The sequence below is a fragment of the Macaca nemestrina genome, chromosome 5, assembly GCF_043159975.1.
Source record: "Macaca nemestrina isolate mMacNem1 chromosome 5, mMacNem.hap1, whole genome shotgun sequence".
NCBI lineage: Eukaryota > Metazoa > Chordata > Mammalia > Primates > Cercopithecidae > Macaca > Macaca nemestrina.
This window is the reverse complement of record NC_092129.1, coordinates 107163227-107175572: the sequence shown is the minus strand read 5'-3', so window position 1 is coordinate 107175572 and position 12346 is coordinate 107163227. Positions and strand designations below refer to the sequence as shown.

At 37.4% G+C, this 12346-nt stretch overlaps 1 protein-coding gene across 3 annotated transcripts in view; it reads right to left on the bottom strand.

The window, feature by feature from the left end:
- The window catches only part of PHI (pleckstrin homology domain interacting protein), a 137903-nt gene extending 125778 nt beyond the window's left edge, over positions 1-12125 (bottom strand). For 2 of the 3 annotated variants that reach the window (XM_011767433.2, XM_011767435.3), the window contains exons 1-4: positions 11892-12124; positions 11718-11776; positions 11563-11592; positions 11310-11369 (exon numbers count right to left, since the gene is read on the bottom strand). In XM_011767433.2, the coding sequence (XP_011765735.1) occupies positions 11310-11369; positions 11563-11592; positions 11718-11776; positions 11892-11931 (189 nt within the window). In that variant the 5' untranslated portion in view covers positions 11932-12124. Of the gene's footprint in view, positions 1-11309; positions 11370-11562; positions 11593-11717; positions 11777-11891 lie in introns of all 3 variants that reach the window. The other variant, XM_011767434.2, reaches the window with a different exon arrangement.
- Between the last annotated feature and the right edge of the window lie 221 nt (positions 12126-12346).

Below are 12346 nucleotides of genomic sequence, written 5' to 3'. Positions count from 1 at the left end.
TCATATGATATTATTTCAGGGGAAAAATAACCCCTCAATAATCCCAAATTCTGATATACGAGTTACTTTCTGTGACCCTAGGTGCTTTCAAATTCTTAACATTCAACACATAAAAAGTATGACCAGATTATAAAGTCAATGTGATAAATAATACTAATATAGCTAACACATATTGGCTGCACACTGAATGCCAGGCCCTATGGTAAGTGTATAAGTTTTACATGGAACTACTCACAACTCTGAGAGGTATACACTATCATTATTCCCATTCTATAAAAAAATTATAGAATTTATTTAAAAAGATATTGCAACCTTCCCAAGTTCACACACAGTGAGCAGATGAGTCAAACCATTGCAATCTAACACTGGACTCTACAATTCATACTATCACACAAATGACCTATTACCTCAAATATGTGTATATATCAATGTGCAAGATATAAGCAAGTCATACAACAGACATTTTGAATAGTTTTCAACACAGACATTAAAGGGAACCAGAAAAAGAGAAACATTTCACGGTTCACTTTCACTACTAAGGAAACTAACATAAAAGCATAAATTTCTATAGGTAAAAGGGAACACTTTAAAAAATTCTAAGGGTAAAAGTAGAAGATAAAACTAAAATATTTATAAGATTATGCTGCTATACCCTTAATTTAAAATTAGAAAGTAAAAACAGATTAAAGAGTTAATAACAAATTTATTATTACTATTTTAAAAATTCCCCCAAGAATGCCCATGTATCAGTAGTGCTCAAAACTTTTTAAACTCATCCACCCCCATTTTGTTTTCATTTGTTTTTTAAGGGTGCGGGGGGGGGGTCTCGCTCTGTCACCAAGGCTAGGGGACAGTGGCACAGTCACAGCTCACTGCAGCCTCAAATACCTGGGTTCAAACGATCCTCCCACCTCAGTCTCCAGAGCAGCTGAGACTACAGGTGCATTACATCACTTCTAATTTTTATTTTATTTTTTTAGAGACAGCATCTCTCTATGTTGCCCAGACTGGTCTGGAACTCCCGGCTTCAAGTGATCCTCCTGCCTCAGCCTCTCAAGTAGCTAGGATTACAGGTATGAGCCACCATGCCTAGCTCTCATCCCTTTTTGATGAACAAAACATTTTCTCTCCTCCAATAAGATGCAAGAATGGGCCTTATGGATGTAAATCCTGATGCCATTCCACTGAGATTCACACTTCTACTGTCTAAACCAGGGGGCTAGTCAGAGCTTTTTCAAACTTATGTCCCTTCCACCTCCATTCTCAATTGAGTTGCTCGCTATGGGAACAACAATCTTTGGTTAACCGTCCGTCCATTTTAATCCTTTTTCATGGTTAAAATCTGAATTAGCCAAAGGTATCCTTTTGGTAAAATATGTTATACTATTTAGAGTAGAAGTCAGCGAACATTTGTAAACATCATATGGTAAATATTTGAGGCTTTAAGAATAACATAGTACCTCCATTGCATGTTCTTATTTTTTAAAAAACAATTCTTTAAAAATGCAATAACCATGCTTAGCTTGATGGCCTTCCAAAAACAGATCTCCTGCACAATTTACCCACAGCAGCCATTAGTTTACCACTCCCTGATTAAAAGAATGATTCATGGTTCTAGCAACGTTTCCATCAGCAAGAACAAAAGAATTCTGTGAAACAGCAGCAACTCTGTTCATTACTTGTCCATCTTGGCCCAAGTTATAAATCTGTATCATCCATTTTTCAGATCATATATATAAAATATTTCTTAAATTATCCATTGCAATTTGAACAAAAGGGTCATCTTCTGAGAATGTGAATTATAATATGGAAGAAACAAGAAAAGAAACTGAGCTATTTGAGAGGTTTATTATCCTGCATTTTTGGCTAAACCAACATTTTCTGACAGTATGCTACTTCATATAAACAGACATCCTTCCCAGCCAAAAAAAATTTGCCATTATCTCAGTGAAAGGTATTGTTAAAAGGCAAGTGTCATTAGTGGGAAGAAAATATAACGTATCTAGAAGCCGCTGCATTCTACCAGACATACTGTCACTAAGAACTCTACTCAGTTTGTAAAGAAACGGTCAGGAATTTAAAATGCGAAATCTTACCGGTCATGGTAGCTCATGCCTGTTATCCCAGCACTTTGGGAGGCTGAGGTAGGTGGATCACTTGAGGTCAGGAGTTCAAGAGCAGCCCTGCCAGCATGGTGAAACCCTCTACCAAAAATACAAAAATTAGCCAGACATGGTGGCACACACCTGTAGTCCCAGATACTTGGGAGGCTGAAGCATGAGAATTGTTTGAATCCTGGAGACAGAGGTTGCAGTGAGCCGAGATCACGCCACTGCACTCCAGTCTGAGTGACAGAGCAAGACTCTGTCTCAAAAAAACAACAACAACAACAACAAAAAATCCCCAAGAAATCTCAAGTCACACAGCCTGGGTTTAAAGTTGCTAAGGCTGAGGATGAGAAAAACATTTACTCTTTCTAAGCCTCAGTGTCCTCATCTGTATGACTGGTATCACAACAGTCACCACCCTGGAAAGTAGTCATAAATTACTAAATTAAACCATATAAGGCAGTTAATACTGTACCTAAAAGTTGGCTGTTACTTTAATTACATTCTATATTACATATTACATCTACATAATGACTTTTCATCTTAAACAAAATCTTTGTAAACCTAAATAGGAAAAAAACTTGAGCATCTTTTTAACAACCTTTTCAAAGTGATGTTAGATCAATATATTCATTCCAATTATTTGATTTAGCTGTGAAGACCTAGAAGTGCCTTTCTCTCCTGTAGCATATAATTATTACGAAAATAAGACCCTGCTGTTTGGCACCAGTATCATCTGTCTAACTAGGCTTTCACTTCATCTTTAGGTTCTGAACATCTAATTGGTTCTAAAAAGTCACTTTTTCAGATCTTCTCACATCTATTCTCTCACAGTTTTGTCAGATATAAGAGGCTAGTTACACTTCTGCTATTATGTTTTTGAGTTCTAAAAGGCGAGTTTATTGGAATACAGTTATTTGTATACTATTGTAGCATATAAACAAAAGTATAGAAATACAATATATTGTATAAATATATTATTTATTATATAAAACATATATAATATACAATATATAAATATAAATTTATAGAAACACTATGTGATAATTAATTACTGTGTAAGGCCTGTTATTAAAATCCCAGCCTCTAAAATTCTAAAAACATCCAATCTTATAATGACAAATCTGTTACTAACAGTGTGAGTTAAATTATAATCTTTAAAGCAAGAATGCATTTTCTGATTTGTTAACTGTAATAGCTTCTCCACAGAAAAACAGAGTACTTACTTTGTGCTGAGTGTTCTAAAAATTTATTTATCTTCATAAGCACATAAACTTAAGTATTCTCCCTATTTCATACATAAAGAAAACTGAAGTTCGAAGGCAGCAGTTCGTCTGAGGGCACACATTTGGAGAACAGGAGAAATAGTAATCAAACCCAGGTCTCTTGATTCCAAGTTTACTGTTATTTTTATCATGTTACAGCTTCCTTATTAGAACTTTAGTTTTCTCCCCACTGACACACAGATTTGACTAAAAACTTAACAGAACCCATATAAGTCAGTTCAAGTTAAGTCCTCTAAGCTGGGTAACTATTCTTAGAAGGCCCCTTAGATGCCTATTATTTCTTTGTAATTATAATAAAATATAGAACCTTATTAAGTGTCAAAATTAATCTTGGTGGTCTATTTGCTCAAGGAATTGTGAATAAACAAGCTTCAAAGAATGTGTCATATTCAGAATTTAGTCAACTGTTAAGAATTCATTTAGATAATAGTTCAGTTTAATTATCAATACAATTACCAATACAAATTTGTCATTTAAAGAAAATACAATACTAAAAGAAAAACAAAGAAAATGCAATACTACTCTTCCAAATTTTATTCATCATAAACCAATCAAATCTTCCTAAAAAAAAAAAAAGAGACTCTATTCAGAATTGAGGTTTCCATAAACCAAAGCAGGGATGCTTCATAAAAAATAATTTAAAAAACAAAATGACAACATTTAATTGCTTAAAATAACAAATTTTCAAGTTTTGATTTTTAAGTCATCATATGTGCTAATTTGCATACTTTTAAAATTCCTTTAAAACATTACTAGCAAAATATTAAATTCAAATCTAGGAATCTGCTGAAAAGTTACTGTGTATTAATTTAAAGATGAAAAATCCTTTAACTGCTTATACTAACGCCAACGTAAATAATCTTCAAAGATCAGTTTCATTTTTAATGTTTCAGTTTCAAGCACAGTACTCAAAATAACATAATTCTTATGCAACGACAGCAAAGTTGTTTCAGACAACGGATGTTTCACTAAGTTGCCTAGAATGTAGTGTCTCTACACCCAAAAACTAAATCAGAGTCAAACACGAGATACATATTTCTTGCATTATACTATAACCTTTGCCAAGACAAGTTACATGCCTTTTTCCATTCATGACAGAGACCAAATAGACCATGACATATGACCACAGGTCAGCTGCAGTCCAGAACACAGTCATCCTCCAACATTCATGGGGGAATGGTTCCAGGAAACCCCCACACCAAAATCAAAATCCAGGATGCTCAAATTCCTCATATAAAATGGCACAGTGTTTTCATATAACCTATACACTCCTCCTGCACACTTTAAATCATCTCTAGATTACTTACAATACTTAATACAATGTAAATATTATGTAAATAATTGTTACACTGTATTTTTAAAATTTTTTGTATTTTGTTTTCTAAACTATTTTGATCTACAGTTGAATTCACAGATGTGACACCTGCAGATAAGGCAGGCCTGCTGTACATGAATTCTTCCTGTGTCTCTGCTGCAAAAAAACCTGCCATACCCATCTGTACTGCCATGGATAACCTAAGAGTTACCTATACCACACATCTCATTCTCCTTACAATTTAGTTTTAACATAAGCAGAAGTTGCATTTGACTATGTTGCCACCTAAATTTTCTTATCAAAAACTTCTCATTCAACCATCCTTTTCTTACCTGGGATGCCTAAGCTCAAATATGGCTGTTTTTGAGTGTGTAAGGTAAATAACTAAAGGAGGACCTGTCTCACAACTGATGATTGCCTTCTCTGTGGTAACTTCTCAAATTAAATTCATCACTATTCAATACGATAACAAGTTTGTGATTTTTCAGTACCCTGCTTTATCAAATTCCACCAAGAAAAAACATGTTATCATTTTCACCAATTTTTTATAAAATACTTACACTCCTCTATATTCCATAGGTCCAATAACATTATTCATTGCAAAGTAATTTATTAACACTCACAATTTCCTCATAATTTCATCGACATAGCTTCTCAAAAACAAAATAATAGAAACTGAGAATGTTCACATTTAAAATGCCTTTCGCAAACTTTAAATTTGATTCCTATAATAGCCTTTGCCACTTTTAGATATAACCACAAAAGCAACTTAAATATCCTAAAATTAGCTGTTAAAAATTTTTTTCTAAGTAAAAGTGCATTAAAATAGAAAGTTATTTTAAATAAGTATGTTTGGTATTCTCTGCCAACTAAAGCTTAGTATTACAGATATTTTTCTACGAATTCTGAAATTTATACAAGGAAACTACTAGTAAGAATGAAACTAATCTGTTTAGTATTACTTGTTCAGAGTAGTTGTACAAGATACAATTTTGTTACAATTCTGTAGTGACATGGTAAATACCCACAAAATTTGCGAAAGGGAAGAATGTCAATTGGCTTTAACTTTAGTAGAAGCTGCATTCGACTGTTATTATTATTTTCTTATTATTCATCCACATTTCCAGATTATGAAAAAAAAAAGAAATCCAAAAACTAACAAAGAAATTCTAAATCAACTAAAAAACTGAAATTGATTAGGATTTATTTAACCTAAAGTTTTTCTTAAATTCTGTTTAAAATATATATAAACAGATTGACAAAATAGAAGTCATGACATCTCTTCTCCGACAGTTTCCAAAAAGAATATAAACTGTTGTGATGGTTGTAAATCTCGCAAATAACTGTATAGGAGGCAGATGCAATAGCCAAGTTCTCTTCATATATTCCTAAATGTCATTTGATGATTACCCAAAGAGAAAAAGCTTTGCATATTCTCTAATCAATTCAGGATTACGTCAACCACCCAAATTATTTCTTAATGTTCAGTGTTCCATAAAAACAAGTCACAGTAGAAATCAGTAGCAATATTTTTCCAGAGGTCTATCCACAATGCCTTAACCATGATTTATTTTTGGTATTTACTAAACATTTTTCCTTTATTTTTTAGGCCTGTTTCATCCTTGAGTCTATAAAGTAATTATATTAATAGTATCTTCCAAAGTTTTTTTTGTTTGTTTTCTTTTCTTGAGACAGGGTATCACTGTGTCGCCCAGGCTGGAGGGCAGCGGAATGGGACAGAGCTTACTGCAGCTTCAACTTCCCCGGGCTCAGGCGATCCTCTCACCTCAGCCTTTCGGGTAATTGGGATTACAGGCATGTGACACTACTACTAGCTAATTTTTTTTTAGTTTTTGTAGAGATGGGGTTTTCCATTTTATACAGGCTGTTCTCCAACTCATGGCCTCCCAAAGTACTGGGATTACAGGTGTGAGCCACCACACCCGGACTCTTCTGAAGTTTTAATGCAGTCTTTTTATACTGCAGATTCTATGTTTAGAAAGTACATACATACTTGTTTCTGAAATAAAAATGTAATTGTTCTTCTTTTAAAATATTATAAAGATCTAAGTGGAACACTACTAAAGTTCTGATAATAGCACTACTAAAGTTCTGATAATAGCAAACCCAAACCCTTACATAGTACTTGATTTATGCCAGTTATTACTCACAGATCACACAAAGTAGAAGCTATTATTAGCCCATTTTACCGAATGGAAAACAGACTCCCTCAATACGATTCTGCCTCACAACAAATAAAAACCATTATAATTTGTGAAAGGCACACTCCAGCTCCCGCTTTATGTTCACACCGCTTTACAGTGAAGAATATTAACAATACAGTAAGCACTGCAATTAAAAATGTTTGTAATGCCTCAAATTTTAAAAAACGGTATAAGTATCAACAGAATAATTATATTTGTAAGAAAGAATGAAGAATGCTCCTTCAGCCTCTCAGCAACATATTCACACCGAACATTTTATTCATCATATAACCCTTCACAACTAACATATTTTATTCATCACTATAACAACCTTGAGAGATTAAAGCTGTTTTAGAGACTACCATGCAAAGCTTCTATTTCATTGACACTCTACTAAAAAAGGAAATAGTAACTCTACTACACACATTTACTTTATTACATGTTCCCCCAACCCCAAAAAATTATAATAAGTGTTGAAAGAACTATGCTATCTTCAATATAGAATGGGAATCCCTAATTCTAAAGCATTTAATATGGTATCTTTTTTCCCCTGAAAGTTGTCTCTAGGTTTTATACCTTAACTTTCACATTAATCAGCATACACTAAATAAATGTATACCTAAGATACATACATAATTAAATCCTATCCACGGTTCCTATTCATCTCTGAATTTGAGACCACCAATAATGAAAACTAGTGCTTAAATTATGATGGAAATCATGGTAATTTTGGGGCATTTTACAACATAGTGTCTCAAATCATCTTTGCAACAAGAAATGAATTTACCACCAAAGAATGGCACTATGAAAAGCATTTATATAATTTTGTAACCTACGTGATTTCTACTTTTCTGTGTTTTAGAAAATTAAGCTCTACAAATGAAATAAACTTAGTTCTTAAATACAATGTACTGCTATTTCTAGTTCAAAATCACAGATTTTCAGATTGAAAAAATTTCAATCCACTTATTTTTCAAATGAGATAACTGGGACAAAGAGAAATTCCATGACTTGCCCAAGATTACCTACAGGTTAACTGTCAGCAGAGCTTAAAACCACAATCCATATCTCCTGACTCCCAATCCTTTCACTAAAAAATGAAAAAAAAGAAAAAAGATTTCTAATAAAGTGGAATAATTTTAAGAAAGGCAAAATCACTATTTCACAAGGCAAAAAATAAATCATTTTAACAGCCTGGCAAAACATGAACTAGTTCTTGGTGGGAAAAAAGATAAGTCTTCTAAGAAAAAATGTAATCAAGAGAGTCCCAAATCCGGTAAAATGCTTGAAAACTCTGCCTCTATATCTCATATATATGCAATCATCATTAAGTGACAACTAAAAGCAGACTTAATAAACTAACTAGATTCACTACTCAAACTAAGAAATAAACAAATGACAAAGCTTTCCTTCTGTCCCAAAAAAAGTTTTTTTATTCTACAGTTTAAGAATTCTGATATTTGGAAAAAGTGCTCCTGTTCTTTAAAACATATCTCATATTTTTAAAAATGTAAAATCTAATTAAACGTATACCATAGCACCAAAAACAATTTTTAGCTTCCTATCCATTTACTTTGTTAAAAATGTTTTAAATCTTAAGGTAGATGGTGATAATTACAGTCATGTTTTAAACCAGAGACAGAAACAACCATAAGATATGAGCATTTCCTTTCTCAATCACACTTGAAATGAATGCATCAATTATAACCCGTAAACTTTTAAAACTGCTCTTAAAATTCTACTTTCCTCCTGAGTAAAATTCAACCATTGAGATTATAACTAGACTGACTACAGATGATCAGTGCCTATTTTTAAATTCACATGTACAAATATTACACCCCATTTTAAACAGCTATAATTTGAGGTTTTCTAGAAATTTCAATGTGATGTGATATATGAGTTTTCTCATTTAAAATATTGCTCAGTTTATTATTTAATATAACAAATCATTTCCAGGAAGAGTAGAAACTAAAGAAACTACAGTTTCACTCACCAAGTAATTTTCAAACCAATGTTAAATAAATTCAATTCGATACACAACAACATAAAACTTTTTAAGTCATAAGAATTAAAATAATAGAAAATACTGTACAAGATACTTTACATGTGCTGACTTAGATATAAAACAGCAAGATCTACTATTGAACAAAAAAATCCAGTGTTCCTAATGTTTTTAGACCTAAATCTCAACTAAAAAGGTGAAATAAAGTTAATTCACACACCTAGATACACAGTTTGATGGATGAGAAAGCACCTCAAATGGTACCTTGCATCCAGTAGAGAGTAAGCAATATGCTGAATGAATGAAAAGAGTCAAAGAACTCCAAGTTCTAATAAGATTTCTAAACTGATTGATGAGTATGCCAACATGACTGTTCTAGTAAAGAGAAAACTCCAAGCAAGAAAAACCACTTCCATTCAAAATAGGTGGATTTTGAGAATAATACACAGATAAAAAGAATGCTTATTGTATCTTAACTCTGAGATGCAGACTAGGGATAGAAATTCACTTTACCAATATTTCCTCCCCCCCACACTCCCCCCCAAAATTAAATTAACTCACAATCAAAATTGATAGCTCATTTTTACTGAAAAAAAAAAAAAAGATATTCCTACGACGATTAGCCATTACCATAATTTAGCCAGACACCATTAAGCTGCTTCATTTAAAAAATATAACATTACCAAAAGATTTCAAGAAAACGCAGCAATCCTCCGTGACTGAAGGTTTGTGGGTTTTTAAGAGATGCACAGATGTAAAAGCAGATGCAAAGATGAGTTTTGTAAAACCTGCCCCATCTTAAAAATGGAGTATTATAACCTTTGTGATAATTTTTTCAAATAGCAAGGAAGATATGTAAATTCACTGAAGACTTCTATCAAATATTTATAAACCTAAAAATTAATTTCAAATTAGTAAATCTTGGAGTTTACTTCCAGTTCCATTCACTTTGGCCAAGAATTCAATGAAAGTATCCCAAATCACTCCTTGAAAACTAACACACGTTCAGTGTGAAAATTACACTGTTAAATCTTCATTAGATGTATTAAACCTCAGTACCCTTGCTTATTTCAACAGCCATGAGCGGTTATCAACAACTTAGATTAAATCACAAGAGATTTATACACAAAAGTTAAGAAATATACTACATAAAAAAAAAAGGCCATTATAATCATGTCCTGCCCTCACCTCACAAAAGACACTCATTCTAAGCTCGCTGAAACTTCCTAGTCATTAGAGAAGTTCTGATGAAGTAACATTAGTAATTATGACTATCTCAAAACAGTTACAAAAGCCTCATAAAAATCAACGCACTACATAAATTTCAAAGGCTTAGTGTGCCCGGTGCGACTGCTTTAACTGCCCCACACACACATATTCACACAACGAACCTCTATCAGTTTAGGAGAAAATGTTATAGATAACATAGCTCCTTTAAGGTAACTTCCAATCACATTACTGAAGTGATAGGTCCACTTCTGAAAAGCAGTTTTTAAAGATTCCTAACATACTCATTTTGACAACCCACAAAATTAAGAAAAAGGTCTTTTTTAAGCTACTAAACAAAATATGTCCCAATGTAAGCACAACTTTTACTGGCCGAGTTCCATCCCACAGTAAATATGTGGACAAAAATCAAAACTCTTCATTGTACTCCAATAATAGTTTTTAATTAAACGAGAGGCATACCATAAGAATTAGAAAAAGCCTACTAAACTTCTGGTTTTAGGGAATTAGAGGCTTTACATTTCTGCAAAGATGTGTTTTAGTAAATGCAAGACGAATCACTGACCAACTATCATCACACATCAGAACCCTTCCAACAAAAAACCTAGGACTGAATTTAGGGAAAACAAAATAAACGATAGAGGAGGGAAAAAAATAATGTCTTGCCACGGTACCGCAGCCGCTGGATAGCCTGCTTGTGAAATGCTAATGCCACTTCGGAGCAGTTAGTCACCAGCTATTGTGTAGGGCAGGAGAAAGCCGAGCCGGCCGCGCGTGCAGAGCAAGCAAGCGAACGAGCGAGCGCGCTCTCCCTTCGCGCCGCTCCCGCCGCCGCCGACTCTCGCGCGCCCCCGCGCCCGCACGGACGCGCGCGCCGGCCCCTCCTCCTCCGGCCTTGCACTGCACAACACTCATGACGTATCTTTATTTCTAGCACATTAACAAAATATCACAAATAAATTGTCCGCAGCCCCTGCGGCCCCGGAGTACGAGTACCCCCGGCCACTGGCCCCAGCAGACCCCTCGCCGGCCTCCCAACCCTCCCCGTGGCCTTTGGAGCTTTCACGTTCTAGGGCCAAGTTTTTGTCTCTGTAAAAAATTGCGGGAAATTCAATTTTTATTCGACTCAGGGAAAAGTTTCTTTGCTCTGCGACGTGAATGTCTCACCAGATTCTGGTAGGTCCTGGGATGCTCCTTCCCGGTCCAGTCTGTACGCCGGGGCAGCAGCTGCGGGGAGAGGACACCCTGTGAGCTCGGCCCCCGGCCCCTGCCTGCCCGCTCCCCTCCCCCGCCCGCCCCGCGCCCCGGCGGGGACCCCCGAGCCCCGCGCCCCGCGCCCTGGCGGCGGCGGCAGCGACGGCGCAGCGGCCCAGGGGCGGCCGCGCGGCGGCGGGACGCGCCGGGCCGCCGCCGCCCTTACCTCCTTCTCGGCCACCTCCCGGATCAGCACCTGCAACAACAAAGCGGGGAGAGCTGAGCCCCGCGCCCCGGGCCGCGGCCCCGCAGCCGCCGCCTCCCTCCCCCACGCCCGCGAGCAGCGAGCGCCGGCCCGGCCCGCGCCGCGCGCCGCCGTACCTGAGCCGCCTGCTGACAGGGTCCATCTTCCAGGAACCGGGCGATGAGGAAGTAGAGCTCTGCGCGGGAGAGAGGGACGGGGAGACACACAGGCTGAGCGGCCGGGCGGCGGGGGGCGGGGGACCGCGGGCGGAATCGCCCGGTGCCAGCGGCCCCGGCAGCCCCCCGACTTACCCGATCGCAGCTCCGAGAGGCCTTTCCTCTCACAAGACATGTTTATGGGTCACTTCAGGGCCACCGACGGGACACCCCGCCGCCGAGGGGAAGCGGGGACGGTGCCGCCGCCTGCCCTATAGCTGTCAGTGTGTGTTCACGAGCCGAGCCTCGGCTCCACCATTCAAGCAACGGCGGCGGAGGCGGAGGAGGAGGAGGAGGAAACAACAACTCTCAGGCAGCGGCTACGGCTGTGGCCGCCTCCGCCGCGGATCCCTCCGCCGCAGAAAGGAGTCCGCCGCCTTCGCGGCCCCGGGCTCGGCCCCGGCCCTGGCCCGCGCACTCGCCCCCCGGCGCTAAAAAAGGAGTGCCTCCGACCCTTCGTCCCCAGCGCTCCGCACCCGGCACGGCGCGACCCCCACCCGCTCCTCCCCGCAGGGCGTGCGATTTATTTATTTATTTATTTCCAGCCGGAG